Here is a 17,727-nt window from a genome sequence, read left to right as displayed (position 1 = left end):
CCCTCCACATGATAAAGTTGGTGGAGTTGATGAATGGATGGACTGAGCGTCACTACAGTTTATTTAACCTTTGAGATTTTTCCCCGTGGGACAAGCAAAGCAATAAAGGCAAAGCTTTCAGACAGTCTTTCAAAAAGACAACGGGAACAATAAGTGACCGACAGACCATAAAGATACTAGTTTTGTAGTTTACGGTATTTTTAGCAGAGTAATCAGGAAATACTGGTGCTTTAAAGTATTGCAATGCCCTCCGATTATACGACCTAAACGGAATGGCAAGATGACTGATCTCATCTTGTGTGACAATAAAATAAGGGGGAAAAAACACATAGAAGGAACTAGGCCATGGAAAAATGGACTAATTACTGGGAAAGCATGTTTGCTCAGGGATAATGGTGAGAAACGTCATCAGGGAGTGCTTCCTTCATTGCAGTGTTTTATTACAAGGAAGAATTCCTGCAAATGAAGAGCAAAAAAACGGGAAAGCTAAGCATATCCTCCTATATGTTAAAGTGTAACATAACCAGGACATGTTACGTGGGAAACACTTAATGAAAGGGCAGTGAATCCAACCACAATAGGCAGGAATTGCACTTGTTTTTCTACTCTTTTCACCCACAGCAAATGACAGCATACAATAGTGGTGCAATGTCAGATGTCCGTAGACAAAAGTAGTGGTGACATAGATGGAGTTTCCATGTAACAAAAGCTGCTCATGGTTCTATAGATTGTTGACAGTAAGACCCAGTGTCAAGGTTTAATGTCAAGAAATGGAGAAATACTGGTCTTTCTGTCTCCAGACTACAGATAAGCCACCTTACACTCATACACAGTCCATGACATTCCTCATACATCGTTTCAGAGTGAGTAGAAGTAATCAGTCAACTGTGGTGTGAACAGAAAACATACAAAGACGGGTGAGGGGGAATTCAAGAAGACAATGAAAGGTGCCTCTCTATTGTGTGTCGGGGTTCAGTCGTGAACAGAAGGCTGGGAAAACACAGATTGCAAAGGTTTGGCCATTCCTGAGAAAATCAGATTTTTAGTTGATTTGTGAAGTGAAAAGAATAAAAAAAAAATCCTGCAGCATACAGAACATATAGCAATATAGAAAAAAACACAGTAATTATGGTACACTTGAAAATATGGGCATCTTTCTAAGTCTCAGGATTCAATTGACTTGTTCAGACTTGTAAGGATTGTCATTAGGAACTGTAAGCTGATGGTGATGAATAAAAGGTATGTTCAATTTTTAGTAATTTAATATAGAAAACAGTTTTTTTTAAATTAATATTGGAGAAAGCTCAGAAAACCAAACTTGATGCCCTTCTACATCTGAAAACTGCCTTAACTCGTTTGGCTTTCATTGACTCATTAGGACCTGTAAGGCTGGTCAAGGGCCATCATTGCGATTTAAGGGCTGAGGAGTTTTTGAGAGCTGGTGAATTTTCTGGCTCTTTAAACTATGTGGTGACACTCAACAGCCTCTGGATCCTCCAAGCACCTGACCGGATATCTGGAAATGAAACTACAAAGTGGGATAGGGTTTCAAAATACTATCAAAGTACTATCAAAGTGCTTCAAATTTTGACCTTTCTACCGTCCAAAATGTAATCTTGACAAGAGATGTCAGTTCAGGATACGTGTGGAAGTCATCTAGGCCACATTGATGGGCTCATGATGTCTTTCTTTGCACTGGGTACATTGTGTCCCAGCAGCAGGAGGTTTAATAAAAAACATCTCATAATATAGTAATACAGAACATGATGGCAAAATCACAGATGTTTGCAAAAATACATGTTCAAGCACCCCGTTGGCACCTGGAAACTCTGCTAACGGGGTGCTTGAACATGATGGCAAAATCACAGATGTTTGCAAAAATACATGTTTAGGCACCCAACTCGCAATACCATGAGCACATGCAGTATAATATACGGCAGTAGGACACAAAAGATACAAAGCAAAACATATTATATTTTGTCAGACCTCTGTCTTTAAAACACCACCAGTGCTCCGTAAGCTAGTTGTTCAAATGATTTGGCATGTAGGCTGTTTCAGACCTCTTGTAGAATTTGCAGCAGTTCTTCTACAGAAGTCTGATGTTTCTTCACAGAGTCAGAAGGACTCCATGATGTTGACATCAGCTCTGTGACGAACAGATCAGCTGCTGCAGAGCCACTTGTTCTTCCCGTCTCTAAAGAGTTTTTTGTAACTCTGGTTGTATGTTTGGGATCGTCGTCATGCTGCAGAATAAATTTGTGACCAATCCAATGACTGAAAACTACTGTACGTTTTATGTATGTGTTTCCCTGTTTACCTAATTAGTATTTCTTATATTCAGACTGATTAGCCAGAAAACTGAAACCCTGCAAACAATAGTGACAATGATATAATCTATTTTTGACGCAAAATCAGAAATGCAGAGCCTTTGTTACATGTCATACCTTTTTATTTTGTCATGAAAAATAAAGCTTTCCTCTACGAAATTGAAAAAACAAATCAAAAATACCCATTTCATTATATAGATTAGCATTATTAAAGTGCAATTTTTTTTCACTTTCGAAGAGTGTTAAAAAGCCTTTTCTGCACACTCCTAAAACAGAAACCTAGACAGAACTACACAGCCAGCTGTTATCAACCCTGTCTAAATAAAGGGCAGGTGTTGATTAAATTACAGTCATTACGGTCCAAACATTTCACAGCTAAAACACTAATTGTGTGATGTAGGCCAGGTGAACATTGAGGCCTTGCGCTGGTATGGTTTGGATGTATATTTACATTTGCACAAACAAGGCCAAAGAAGTCTCAAGAAGAACCCTCTGCTGCTGCCTGGTTATAATTTGACACTTCAATGAGATTGTGGTCTGGATCTCTGAAGTACAGCGAGGTGATTGCCCCCACAGCCCCACTTCTTTCCACTGGACCCTCTTCAATCTCGACTCCACAGACCTGCAGAGGAGGAAGAGTCACCAGAAACCGGCTCTGAATATTTTAGTGGCACCTGATTGTTTTTAAAATGGGAACAAAATGTGACACAGAGAGGCTGCAAGAGGTGAGGCAGTTTTCAAAGAGTGGCCATCTTACAAGACTAGGATGGAGTACCTTCAGATGTGCAGCCACTGTAGCCAGAGGGGTTTTGGTGATGAGGCAGAGGTCTGCAGAGCCTGAGGTTGGATGCTTGGCTTTTGGTTCAAACTCCTGGCCCAGCTGGTGAAGGTTAAACTTCTGCTGCCCAAAACCCAGAGCTTTACGGTTTCCCTTGAAAAGGCAGACACGACATAAGTGGGTGTTAAAAAACATCTCAGAGCTGGAGATGCTATCACAGACTGTACATAAAAATGGTACACTCTGTACAGTGCATATGGGCTCAAGATGCTATCAGCTTGACTGCAGTCACAGAGTGCCATCTACTGGACATTTTTGTAAACTAAAAGCACAAGAGTACCACACTTTTCCTAATCCTTATGTAAAAATGCACATAAAATGAAAATATTATTGGCAAATGTAATGATTCACTTTTTTTCATGAGTCCAGTGATTATGTCATAATAATGACCTCATAATGCTTAATCTTTCTACATAATAAAACCTTTAATGTTCTGACACCTACCTTAAAAGTGATCACCTCCATGCCGAGAACTGAGGAATAAAAGTTGATGGTGTCTGGCACACTTTTCACTGTGAGCACCAGATGATCAAGATGGCTCACTTCAACTGGACAGCTTGTTTTGAGTCTGACGAGTTCTGGAGTTTGGGGGCAGACAATCTGCAAAAGGTAAAACACATGAACTCCAGGCACTAGTGTAGATTTCAGAGGAGACACAACAGATTGGATCCCCTTAATATTTAGAACTTTTGCATTTGCCACCACCATCCTAAAGCAACATGAAAAAGCAAGAGACTTTTATTTTTGTATACACTGTCTCCAAGTTTGGCAGGTCTTTCTGTCTTCAGTATACCAAATACAAATACATCCTAAACTACAGCAGGAAGTTTTAAACATGAGCTACAACAAATCTAAACTATTTTAGTCCAAGGTTATAGATATTTATCAAAAATAAATGCATTTTTTACTGCCATGAATAGGTGTGACACACAACTAAAGAGATTGCCTTCTCAAAAAAATACACATAAGAGGACAGAAGATCAAAATCAAACATCTATGTGTGTGTGTTTTTTCCACTCAGTAGGGTTAATATTAAATAAGGAAAGATGACCTACAGGAATTAAATATTTTAAAGTAGTACACAATGCCTAAAGGTTTTAAGGGTATTGTAGTCCATCATATTTTCAATGTTCACCTGGGTCCTGAATTTTCTATCTTTTCTTGCTTAAAAAAATATTTTCTCTCAGAAAAATCATGGTTCTTCAGAAGACTGTCTGATTCTTGGAAGTTTCTTTAAAGGTTAAAATTACCTCCAAGTGGGAAACCAAATTTCCACTCATAAGATTAGAAAAATGAGCAGATAAATCGAACTACAAAGAGAGAGGCTCCGTCTAACTTCGACTGGACTTCATATGAAGATGACAGTGCCAGGAAGCACTGGGTCTCCTCCTCAGACCACTGCTGCTTGGATTTGGCATCCATATGTACCGATTTTCAAAACACAAACACTGAATTCTACTACTACTACTACTACTAATTGCTTGACTGTTTAAAAATGGCGGTTCTGTGTTTTCACCGGTCACTGTAACCCTGCCCCCAGCCCGTGACGTACGTGGTCCTTAACTCTGGCCCAGCATAGAGTTCGTGCCTGAAAAGAACCAGTTTTTGAAGCCAAACACATTTCATTTACATGTTTATGGTATTCAACAACGTCTTGCATTCAAACTTTTATGTCCCAAAAATGGAGGTAATAATTGTGGCTAAGACATCAAACAGTGAATCAAGAAACATGACAGGATGGCATTAATAGTGATGCCCTCTTCTTCTGTTGCCAGTGTCCCCGTTCATTAACAGTGCTATTAAAACCTACAGAACGTCGAGCTAAAATAAAATGAACTTCAACACATAAAAAGTATTAAGCCTTCATTTAGGATCTTAGCCATAAACAACAGCTTTTAACAGTATCATACACTTACATCATGGTTGGTATTTCCCTACTTTCACCTTTGCTTGTATTGCACACCGATATGGAGCATTTGCTCATGAGGCAGAAGGAGGGCACAGTGGGCAAGCGTCTCAACGTTCTGTTGAAGCTAAAAGGACAACTGTGTGAATTTTTTCAGACTTGTAATTTGTACAGTAAAGTATATTTAAAACTATTCTGGTTTGACTGACAAACGCAAGTCTACATTTCCTTATAGGTCAATCTGGTTATTAAACTCTGCCAATACCAGGCAGAGGCAGGCTTGGTCGAAAAGGGGCATTCAAGGCATTGGAGATGAAATCATCGTAACAGCGCCGCTCTGTGGTGAATGTGAGCTGCGTCCTGTAAACGTATGAAAGGTAAAATTCTCGTATAAATTAGCAAAACGTCCAAGAAGCCTCGCAAACAGTGAGCTAATGTCATAAGTCGGTCCACAAATATAACCTGTACCCGACGCCATTATTGTTGCTCGGTATTGTGGCTGCATTTCTCCGTACTGCTGTCACGTTCAAGCAGTTAGAAAACCTCACAAAGTTGGTGTGTAAAGAGTGACAAGAGGTGTAGCTCAATTAGCGTGTGAGGATACAATTTACCTTGAAAGTGTTTATCTTAAAATGCCACAAACGGCTCCCAATCGCCCGGGTCGCCATCCTCACCGACTTACACCACTCCTTCCGTGTTCTCCACCGCTGTCCCTGGTAAACAACACCGTTGACCCTAAACCAAAACCAAAAGTAGTATTCCAGCAACGTTCATAGACAAAAGTAGTGGAACTTATTATTTCTTAAATGTCAGTTGCGTATGAATCAGGATTTTTATGAATCATACCAGTAAAGGTGCTAGTATTAACACTACTGTTAATTCATCATACACCTTAATAGGTGTACATTTGCAATCTAATGAAGCTCAATAAAACACCGTCTACTAATGAGATCATAATGTTATGATAAAAAGCTAGAAAAAGCTCAACTGTAACACAATCCAGTACACCACCACCTTTAACTATGATAACAATAATATACATGCACTGACCAAAAACATAAACTCAGCATTTCTATTGTCTTAAATTCTAATCATTCTGTTTAACTGGGGAGTATTGTTCCAAAAAAAACAAACCCTGCCTCATTTACAACAGGGAACGGATGTAATAAAACAGCCACAAGTGCACTGTATTGGAAATAGTAAAGGGCAGATTGAAAAATGAAGTCATAAACCAGAAACTGTAAGGAGTTAAACATCTACACCGCACAGAGGTAATGAGATTGTTGATGCTGGTTTGTAGAACAACGTCCTGCTCTTCCTGAATACCTCTGTGAAACTGGTGGATATTTTAGAGGACTGGATCACATTGTCAGACATCCAGAGCATCATGTGGCAGACTGTCTGACGTACTATTGCAGTCTGAAACTATTTCCTACACGACAAATATCAAAGTTGTGGCTATTCAACAGTTAGTTCTCGTCTTTCTCTTGTCATCTGTGGCATCTTGTTGTTTGTATAAATTTCAGGGACCTTTTATAGTTCTTGTCTGATATTGTGCCTTAAAGCCACGTCTGAGTAGGACATGGATTATCTTAAACGTCAAGAATTTGTCACCAGATGACAACTCCATAGCTTTCAGTGCACAATTGGCTATATGTGTCCCTTTTATAAACATAGCAATAGAAATAAGATTTCTTCAAGTCATAAAAATGACCATTTACATGCTGCATTTACAGTTTTGTTCCAATGTATTGTCAGATTTGCACATTTCAAAGTCAACAGAATGTATAACTCTGTTAGCCTAGCCATGCTATACCCATGTTTCTGACGGCACAAGGGTCTAGGGAAGCTCGACAGGGAGGGAGGCGGGCTAAAAGGTTGTCTATCAAATCCCTCTCCAGCAATTGGGTAGGTATACAACCAATCAACGCAACGAATAGGCTGACGTAGTTCCGAGAGCACCGGCGGATTGTGGCTAAGTCCCATTAGCTTCCCAACCAGCAGAGCCAACTGGTATATTAAGGATTTGCCATATCCCGTCAGCATAAGTCCAAATACGTCTTTCTTCTCAATGAAACACTTAAGTGCCGTCCTTTGTTTATCTTTCAAGTTTAATTTTAGCTTCAAATCTTTAAGGGCTGTGGCCAAAGCAGAGTCGAAAGATAACTGTTTATTGTGCACTGGTTGTTTCTGTCAGAATCGTCACGCCTCTGTCGTCACTTCGTTACGCCCGCCGACTGACTCTACACTTCATAGTGATTGGTCCAGCCAGTTTTAGGAGAATCCAGCCTCGAGCCTTACAGAGGGTAACTAGACCCACCCTGGCAGAGAATTAAATTCGTTGCCGTGGGTTGTCTAGCGCGGCTAGGCTATAACTCTGTTGTAATTATTTTCAACTATTGTACATGTGTACCTAATAAGAGGACAATAGTATGGCTGACTTTGGTGCTAATAAAAGGAAACACAAACTTGCTCTTCACACCACCACCAGGCTGAGCATTCATTTAGCAGCTTGATAAGATCAGTGTTGGCCAGCCATGCAATAAATCACTATTTTTTTAAATGCCCCAACATGAACCAGTTAAAGAAATAATGAATAGTATGCAATTAAAATAATTCAAAATGTAAGCACCTGCATGCAGCATAGGATTATAAAAAAGCACAATATGTGTACAGAATGCATAACTGCAATGCATTTCATAGCATAACAACTTGTTTAATTCAGCGGTTAGTTTCATTTAACACCCAGTTAACATACTGCACTGGGCGCGTCACAGAACAAGGCCAAAACGAAAGCATGGCCGAAGAGGGAACATACAATTTCATTTACATGTTTATGGTATTCAACAACGTCTTGCATTCAAACTTTTATGTCCCACAAAGGGAGGTAATAATTGTGGCTAAGACATCAAACAATGAAACAAGAAACATGACAGGATGGCATTAATAGTGATGCCCTCTTCTTCCTGTAGCCAGTGTCCCCGTTCATTAACAGTGCTATTAAAACCTACAGAACTTCTAGATAAAATAAAATGAACTTCAACACATAAAAGGTATTAAGTCTTCATTTAAGATCTTAGCCATGAACAACAGCTTTTAACAGTATCATACACTTACATCATGGTTGGTATTTCCCTACTTTCACTTTTGCTTGTATTGCACACCGATATGGAGCATTTGCTCATGAGGCAGAAGGAGGGCACAGTGGGGAAGCGTCTCAACGTTCTGTTGAAGCTAAAAGGACAACTGTGTGAAATTTTCAGACTCTGTAAATGTCCAACAGTCAAACCTTTGGATTAATGACTTATGTTGTAATTTGTACAGTAAAGTGTATTTAAACCTATTCTGGTATGACCGACAAAGGCAAGTCTACATTTCCTTTTAGGTCAATCTGATTATTTAACTCTGCCAATACCAGAACTCAAATCATCAACCAACAATTAAAGAAATCCAGAAAGTTAGTGGAAAAACAAAGAATCCAGCAAATAGCTAACAAAAGATGAATGGACAAATGGTTACTGTACATTAAAAAGTAAATATCCTATTGTGTATATGTGTGAGAGAGAGAAGGGAAAAAGCAAAAGCAACTTTATTTGAATTTCTGATAACATGCCCGTTTGTATATTTTTGAATCAACTCAGTATCAATTAAAGTGGGACATCCCTCCTTTCTCATATAATTCCTCCTCATCATTGTATTGATCAAGAAAACACCACCAAATGATTCCAAAATGAACTTGCACTTTGGAAAATAACCTAATTGTGTCTCCTTTATGCCAGAGCAACAATGTGTTTCAAACAATTCGGCACACACTGAAAATTTTAATGTCAAATGCCACTGCATAATAGCAAATTGTTTCCTTCAGGTGAACAAGAAGAGAGTACAAGTCACACTGTAGTTTGCAAACCAATTTATGTCCTGCATCCTTTGGACATCACAATCTGTAAATAATTCTGCTGTGTACACTGATTCAACCTTTTTTAAAAACCAAATGTGGGGTTACTGCTAACATCACCCAGATTTTCATGTGATAATTTACAATCCAAAACCAATTCACTGATACAAAGTATGATTCAAAATCGTTTTTACAAGCTTATTTACAGCTAATACTCTGAACTGGTGTAACTAGGAATAGTACCTATAACCAACTAATGGTATATAAGGCGCCATTTAGGAGCCAAGACAAAAGATCTGATTTGAAGTGCCTGAACTACCCTGCAGGTGTGCAGCATTTATAATCAGAGGATTCTTTATGAGATATAGGCCTGCTTGTGCGCATGGCTTGATGCAGTGCAACACTGCATGGGTGCTACAGGTTGATCAATCGCATGCATTGTTTGTGCCCACCTTTGGACTGCAGTAAGAAATGTCCAACTGGAGACTGAATATGTCCCGATGTCACTGTATAAAGCACCCCGAATCAAACCTGTGACTGCATTATGATCAAACTCACAAATGGTATGAAGGAAATACATTTCAACAGTGGAGACACATTTCCTCAAAGCCTCTTATGGACTTGGGATATAAGATTACTTAGGTTGAGAGAAAAGGCCTGAAGTCTGTTAAGAGTTACACTACGCTCTCTCGGTTGGCTGACACGAGGACAGCCCTGCGGCAGATGGGGCAAGTTGAGTTTTCAGACAGCCAACGATCTATGCAGTGGACGTGGTACTCATGTGAGCAGGGAAGCTTACGTAGCTTGTTCCCTTCTGCATACTCTGTTATGCAGACACTGCAAGTCTTCAAGGCATCACTCTCACCAAAGTTGCGCATGGAGAGGTTGTCAATCTGTTCTTTAGTCAGCCCCTGGGGCTGGTCCTCATCGTCATCATTTAAGAGAAAGAAGTGAGCAAGCCGCAGGAAGGGCAGTGAACTGGGCTCCTCTAGGCTGATGGGGGGTCTGGGTCGAGCCCTGCCACCAGAGGTAGGTGGACCAGTGGAAAGGCCCTCATCCATATCAGTCTCAACTGTCCTTCCCCTGACTCCAGCAGCAACAGGTTGTTCGTCAACATCAGCAGCAGGACCATCAGTTGTAGTAGCATCTGGGTTGTTAAGAGCTTCCAGGTCCGCAGTTGTGTTTGCTCCACGGTTGGAATCTGAAGAATCGGAGTCAGAATCCATGAGGTAGCCGAGCTCACCAAAACCAGTCATAATCTGTCGAATCATCGACTGGAGAGCCATTGAAGTTGCCTCTCCCAAACCTGCATCAGAGATTCTTCGGATAGGGATGCGAATAGTGCTGACGTAGGTCCTCACACCAGCACGTTCAGAGCGAGAGAAAGTCCTACGAAATCCACCACGCTCACTCTCATAAAGAAATGTGTTGTTTGAGTTTTGGGAGCGTGAGCGGGTACGACTGGCAATGCTGTCTCTTTGCCGATATTCGCCTGGGCGCACACGACGCACCTGGAGATCTAGCATAATAGTAGGGGGACGACGCCCTGCGGCTCCTCCTTCCCCCCCAGCAGCTTCTCCTTCCTGAGATCCAGCATTTTGGGCTTCGGCAACCGATTCTCCACCAGCCCTAGATGCCTGAACATCACCTTCCGTGGTGCTTTGCCTGGAAAGAACATGTTGTCGAGTCCGAGAACTGCCCTCTACTTGAGGCACAGGAGAAGCATTGGTGGAAGAACTGGGGCTTTGAGAGCTGTAAGCATATCGTGGATTAGGGAGAGCATCAAGCTGATCCAGGTTGAGAGGGGAGCGGCTTCTGGCTAAACGTGCCCTAGTCCTGCGGGGTTCTGGACTACGGCTGCGGGCCCTCCTTTGTCCTCTGCGTGGAGAAGGACAAAGTGGGGGCTGTACTGGCAGGGCAGCAGGTGAGCTGGGAGGTTCTCCTAAGACGTCTTGAGAAACAACCTCTTCTAGTTCAGGCTCAGGTTCCACTACGACAGCTAACTCTTCTACAACTGGTTCTTCCACTACTTCTGTCTCCATAGGAACCTGTGGTTCAACATTTGCTACAACTTCCTGAATCTCTGGAGACTGTTCTAGAGACAGCTCAGGAGACTCCTCTGGAGACGGTTCTGGAGGGTCTTCTGGAGGCTGTTCTGGAGGGCCTTGTGGAGACTGCCCTGGAGGGTTTTCTGGAGACTGCCCTGGAGGGTTTTCTGGAGACTGCCCTGGAGGGTTTTCTGGAGACTGCCCTGGAGGGTTTTCTGGAGACTGCCCTGGAGGGTTTTCTGGAGACTGTTCTGGAGGATCTGATGGAGATTGCTCTGGAGGGTCTAATGGAGACTGCTCTGGAGATTGGTCTGGAGACTGTTGCTCCCCTTCAGCGGCTGCCTGCTGTTCGGCCAGGTTGCGGTTCACACTGATTTCCAGACTGAAGCGAAAATCTCCACTGTTTGGGTTGGTCTGGCTTACAGCCCTCCATGACTGGTTCCCACGATGACCAGTTCTGGTTGTATTTCCTGTGCGCCTCACTGTGTTCAGCCAGTCCAGGAGACTATCCCCGCTGGCAGGATCCTCAGAGCTTTCGGGTTGTTCTGAAAATCACCAGAATTTATAAATGACAAATCATTTCTAAATTTGACAACAAATGACACAGTCAAAAACAAACAAAAATAGAATTAAAGAAATGTCAAACTTACCAACTGGATCTTCTGCACTTTCAATACTAGGGGTGTTGCTCTGCTGTTCTGGACCATCTTTGATTTGGTGAAGTCTACTTAACAGCTCATCCTCCGTTACCTCTCCTGAAAGAGACATGACAAAAAACATTCTGTTAATGACAAAGAAAAACAAATCTCTGGCAACCCATGCATACTTTTTTTGAAGGATAAGTGTTAAGTTCGCAATGTCTTCCCCAATGGGACCAGCTGGGAGAAAGACTGCAGATGGCTAGAAGAAAGAGACAGCTTAACCTCCTACAATAAAAGACATTTTATTATTTAATGCACAGAAATGGGGGAAGTTCGCAGAGATACAACTACATACTTGTACATGTGTAAAAATGTTAAGAAAAGGACTGGTGTTCATTTTTGTACTGCATTTGCTGCAACAGGACAATACTTAACACCTCCGGACTTACCAGGGCATGCCACCGTCCATTCAATGCCCTCTCCTTGTCGGATGCTCCACTTAAGGATGCTTCAAACTTACATTGCCTCTCCCTCTATCCTGGGACAGAAATGGATTGGACGTCTTCAATAGTCCACAGGCTGTTGCATTTTCAGCAGGGTGACAAATCCAAAACTAGATGTGCCTACCCAAGACTAACTTTTACTTTAACTTCTCACTCTACTGGGAAAGCTGAAGATGTGTGAAAACGGAAGAGGACATTTTACCAACGGTTCACAAAAACACTGATAAGAATTACATTACGATTTCAATGCTTGCAACATTTTAATCTGTCTTCAGGCACTACTTTGCTGTGCTGGGTCTAAGAGTAAATGCCAGAATATCTGGAAATCTAATCATCAAAATATAAAATTCATCAACTCTTTCTACTAGAGAAAGCAGATTTGCAATTCAATATGCCTTCCACACAATGTTTAGCTTAATACGAGTGTATGTCAATATAATGCAATGTGACCTTTTTACTAATTGATATATGGCTTTTGATATATCTTCATATACAGTCGCCCCTTGCCATATTGCAGTTAATTTTTCCCTGTCTCATTGTAGTGCACATTTTTAAATTGTCTATATCTGATTCTGTATCGTGGATTTTTTGTAAGGTTTTACAGTACATAGGCATTTTTACTGTCCATTATTTTTGCAGTAAAATCAGCATTTTTATGCCTACAAAACTGAAAACAATATAAAAAATAATAATTAAAACATATTAAAAGAATATTAAATCTAAATAAAATGTGTAGCATACAGCGCTGAGTGCTGATTGGTTCAGAGACCATAGCATCAGTCTCCTCCATCTCCTCTGTCTCCCATGCATGCATTCAGCATCTCGCCTTGTCCATTTCACATCGACATCTGATCACTGCACATAGTGCTGCTCTGTGGTGTTGTGTTTGGGAAACTTTCACAATTTAAAAAAAAAATTACTTTCAGGCCCTACGATGTTGATCAAACATTCTGCACCTTCTCCGGCTTCTGGCACTGAACCCAAGCACTAGAAGAAGATGCTAACCATGGCAGAAAAGGTAGAACTCCTTAAAATACATATAAATAATAAAATAAATATAAGGTCGCTACCTTGCGGATGTAATTGTAGGGGGTTCTGGAGCCTAACCCCCACGATAGACAAGGGACCACTGTATGTATAAAGATACATTATAATTTTCTACCAGCCAAACAGTTTGTAAGAGAGGCAACAACATCAGTACAGTACATAAAAGGGTAACAGATAAAATGGCAATGAGGATTTCCATAGTCACAGATTTGTGAAACAAAAGACTGGGGTAGTAAGATTTGAGTTTCATTACCTGGAGTGCCCAAAAGATTGTTGTCTCTCATGAGGCGATAGTCCTCATCACTGAGATTGTTGACAAACTGGTAGAAGGCCTCCTCCCGGTCCAGGCGGTCCAGCTGCCGTCTGCGTTGTGACTCTGGCTGGTCACTGCCATTCTGCTCTAAACTGTCAGACCCTTCCATTGACTCAGAAGGGAGGGAGGTCTAGCGATGCTCTCCAATCTTCAGCAAGATCCAGCTGAAGGAAATACAGATGTATATCAAAAAGAGATTGCTCGGTTCAACTTGTTAATTTTACATCAGATTAGAAAAAAGGCGAGTAAAACGACTTAGGATAGGATTAAGTGACTGTGACTGACTTCTAAAGGTACATAAAAATGTCTCCATCGACACCTTAAAGAGTTTCTACTGTGTTTCTGCTAGCCAGTATATCATTAACAACACGAGAAAGGGGAAAAAACTCGGATCAAAATGTGGCATCAACGCGTGACACAATCGATATATGAGGAAAACATCGAGCTCGTAGCTAATGTTAGCACAGCCAACGTCCACTGGTTACAAAGCAAACTGACATGCTAACGCCACTGCAAATGCCAAACTCGCAAGATGAGCCCTTGGTTTAATCGTAAAGTAAAACATACTTTTTCTGATAATGTCAGGAAATGTGTTTGTGTAATGGCTATAATGGATGCGGATACATTACTGATTTGTGCGTTTTAAGTCCTACGGGGAAGCAGTATGTTGGTCAAAGTCGAGATAAAAACAAAATGGCATCATCTAGCTTAGCTTACGTTAGCTACCTACCAATTAGCATCGTACACGGTTGCCAACACTGATAACTTCAAACACTACTAGCCACAATGGAGGAGCCATTGCTGGTTGAAAGTCGTGTAAATGAAATGCTAGACGACTGGACATGCCGTGAGCGTGATAAAATTCGTGTTGTCTTCTCAAAAATAAACTTATTAGATGACCAAACATCCCCAGTCATGTTAGGCTAAAGCTAGTTAGCTTCCAAGTTAACTAGCCGAGTGGCTAACTACTTACACTACAAACAGGACACTGCCGCTAGCCATCCCTTAGCCATTAACTTCGTGTTCTCGGTTAAATCAACCTGACGTGAAATATCCCCCCACAAATATATATGTTTAGGGGAAGTCTGAGGTGAACTGGATATTTGTCTTGCATACTGTTACTAATGGTCGTTAAAAATAAGAGGGTTTCGGTAAAACTGAGCTACTATTAGCATCACCGCAAGCTAACGAAGCAAACGACGTCAACCAATGACGTTCACAGACAAGCCAAAGCTAAAATTAGCTAGCTAATGAGAATAAAGTTAATCTGAGGAAATATACAATCTGTCACCAAACCACTGATACATTACCTGTTCGGCGATGTTAGCAGCAGTATAGTCGTACTACCCGGTTGCTTTTAAATAGTCTCTGAAAAACGATTGACCGTTTAGCTAAGTCCGATTTCAGGATTCCATTTTCTTTCTTGTAGGAAGGCTACGATGATTTTCCGGAAACTGACTACACACGGTTATTTTTCCCCGAGTTTAACCCTACAGGTAAGACAGAGAAGCTGCAATAACACAAGGCCAAATGGTTTGTATTTAAGTCTGCCATTGGTAGCCGATGATGAAGGGTGGGCTGTACGCAGTGAGACAAGGGAGGCTGCCTGAGAGACGTGACTCAGGGTTGTATGATCTCTCGATCCTCCGAGAACAGCAGTGAAAAAAGGATGTTTGTTTTGAACCAGGGTGCTGCTCGTCAGCTGTAGCGTCACGGTGCGGCTGTAAATGCAAATGCCTTCTGCAGAATTCAGACTGGAGGACAAAGATGCATCAACACCAGTGAGCTTAAACGGCCATTACATATTATAATTGTGGGCTTTTTAGTAAAAACATTTGACCTAGATTCATCATGTTGCCACTGGCTTCAAATGTATTTTGATGCATCCTAAAATGGATTATGTTACTTTAGTTATCCCATTTTGACCAGTATTACTATTAGTCAATGCAATATCCCTGTTTGACTGTTTCTATCTTATTTAGTTGTATATTCTCCAGGGTTGTACACACATAATTTTACAATAAAGTCTATATTTTGTGTCATACAAACATATTTGATTATTACTCAGTGTTACTTCTTTCCAGCCAGACTGGCCTGTCATCTTAAGATGTGTACATCCTTCATTCATAGTAGTCTTTTACCACATCTACTGCCACCACTGCTTCCAACACAGTATCAAAGTGCAAACAATTCACAAACAGAAAATTGAAATAAATAAAAAACACAATATGTGTCATGTAAATGAACCATATTTCCCAAATATTGAACAAAAGTCCATATAAGAGAAAATCTAAAATCTAGCTGTTATTAAAAAATAAAAATAAATTAAAGATAATAACAGTAATTCAGGGTGGTTCAGTGGTTAGCACTGTCACGGTTTCAACCTGCTGGTTGACTGAGGCCTTTCTGTGTGGAGACTGCATGTTCTCGCTGTGACTGTGAGTACTTTGAGTTCTTTCCACAGTTCACAGACATGCATGACAGACTAATTGGTGACTATAAATTGGCCGTACGTGTGAATGTGAACATGCATGTGGTTGTCTGCCTCTTTGTGTTAGCGCTGTGATGGACAGGCGACCTGTCCTCTCCTCCAGTGTGAGCTGAGATGGACTCCAACTCCTTGCGATCCTCTACAGGATCAATAGGGTATAGCAAATAGAGACAGTTTAGTAAACAAAACAGCTATGTAACTGAATATTACTGTAAAACATTTTGAACAAAAACTGCATTTTTGCCAAATTATCTGTCATGTTATGAATGTGATGTCTTCTTTATGTTTTTTTTTTTTTTTTGCAGTGACCTAATGATATGGGCACAAAACTGCAACATCCACGGTTTTATTCACAGCTGAGGAACACTATTGCTGTTGTTGTAGTTTCTTGTCTCTCTCTGCTGTCCCATAAAGGCAACAACCTTAAACAAAAAATGTTCATTTCAAATATACTTACAAAGCACCCAAATGGAAACAATCAAATAGCTGAAAAGAGCAACAAAACATGCAACATGTCTGCAGAATTAACAAACAGCACAATACCAAGTCAAAGTCAGGGATGTAGTATCAGTTTCCCTCGAGAATGATAAAAATGAACAAAAAGAAGTATAGAGGAAAAAACTCCACAGGCATATAACAAGCGCTAGACATTTGTGTGGGTGGAGGAAGGACAGTAGTGAAACAGCAGTGTGCCAGAAGAGACCCAGTGATGACCATTTGGCAGAACATGGCATCTAGCACTCTGAGACTCAGACAAGTGAAAAGTGTGTTACATATATTATTATTATTATTATTATTATTGTTATTATTATTACTATTGTTATTATTATCTAATGGCAGGCTATTTGGAAAGGAATATGTAAAATACTATTTCCATACACATTAAAGGCACAAGTTTGGGCAAATCGTGTTACTTCTAAATTGTATCTAATACCTGGAAATATACGACTATCACTAAAACTATGGGGGGGCTTTTGAGCAGCTGCTGAAAGCCTCTGAAATGGCTTAAGCTTTGTTCTAACGCACAAGAGGGATTACCGAGCAGTATGCCATTTTAATGAATTTAACACATCAGATTAGTTGTCTTTGTAAAGAAGTTTCTTTTAAAGCAACCCAAAATATGTTGAGTAATTATGCATCTTGCAGGCATGTGATATTATTCAACATGTACACACCACATGAAAACATGCACATTTAGGGATGCTGATTCTTTCAAGAAATGTTGCTCTACAGTCGTTGTAGCAATGATAACAAAGCAAAAGGCACAAACAATTCTTCCTAATGACAGAGCTGCCTATGGCTGTCTATGCAGTGTGAGCACGTACTGACAAAACAACGAGGATCTCATTTAATAACCACAGGTGTACCCGATCCATTGCATTAGACATTCCATCTTATAATTTGCTTGCTCCCTTATCTGCTACGGGTGACTAAAGAACAAAAACAATGCTAATACCAGCTGACAATTTTGGAGGCATACATCACAGGATCTGTTTATGGTCTGAGACGGTATCTCCAGCTCCAATTAAGCATGCCAGAATGAGTTGCAGTGTGGACCACAGCAGCCCAGCTCAGAGTTATGGATGAGCAGTCACTCTAGCAATGCCTGACCCTGAGTGCTAATTAGATATGACATTAAAATAACATGAGCCAAAGCCAGACTTGTACAGAAATTAAAATGACTTTCGTCTCAGAATCTTCCAATATAACAAACAGGG

The 17,727-nt window shown here is 40.7% G+C and overlaps 2 protein-coding genes across 3 annotated transcripts; both read right to left on the bottom strand.

Moving 5' to 3' along the window:
• Positions 1–2,433: 2,433 nt before the first annotated feature.
• On the bottom strand, positions 2,434–5,911 carry glod5 (glyoxalase domain containing 5). Its single transcript, XM_022208613.2, has 4 exons — positions 5,683–5,911; positions 3,610–3,765; positions 3,103–3,258; positions 2,434–2,949 (listed from the first exon to the last, which is right to left on the bottom strand). The coding sequence occupies exons 1-4, from the start codon at positions 5,737–5,739 to the stop codon at positions 2,806–2,808; spliced, it is 513 nt and encodes a 170-aa protein (XP_022064305.1). The 5' UTR covers positions 5,740–5,911; the 3' UTR covers positions 2,434–2,805.
• A 1,855-nt stretch (positions 5,912–7,766) lies between these two features.
• rlim (ring finger protein, LIM domain interacting) lies at positions 7,767–15,176 on the bottom strand. 2 transcript variants are annotated; one of them, XM_051954598.1, is made up of 4 exons: positions 14,829–15,176; positions 13,459–13,682; positions 11,665–11,769; positions 7,767–11,559 (listed from the first exon to the last, which is right to left on the bottom strand). In XM_051954598.1, the coding sequence occupies exons 2-4, from the start codon at positions 13,625–13,627 to the stop codon at positions 9,641–9,643; spliced, it is 2,193 nt and encodes a 730-aa protein (XP_051810558.1). In that variant the 5' UTR covers positions 13,628–13,682; positions 14,829–15,176; the 3' UTR covers positions 7,767–9,640. The 2 variants fall into 2 exon arrangements, with proteins under 2 accessions (XP_051810558.1, XP_051810559.1); XM_051954599.1 differs by lacking the exon at positions 14,829–15,176 and adding an exon at positions 14,148–14,773.
• Between the last annotated feature and the right edge of the window lie 2,551 nt (positions 15,177–17,727).

Source organism: Acanthochromis polyacanthus, chromosome 10 (assembly GCF_021347895.1).
Source record: "Acanthochromis polyacanthus isolate Apoly-LR-REF ecotype Palm Island chromosome 10, KAUST_Apoly_ChrSc, whole genome shotgun sequence".
NCBI classification, from domain to species: Eukaryota; Metazoa; Chordata; class Actinopteri; family Pomacentridae; genus Acanthochromis; species Acanthochromis polyacanthus.
Note: the sequence above shows the minus strand (reverse complement) of the source record. Positions and strands in the feature narration are given on the sequence as shown.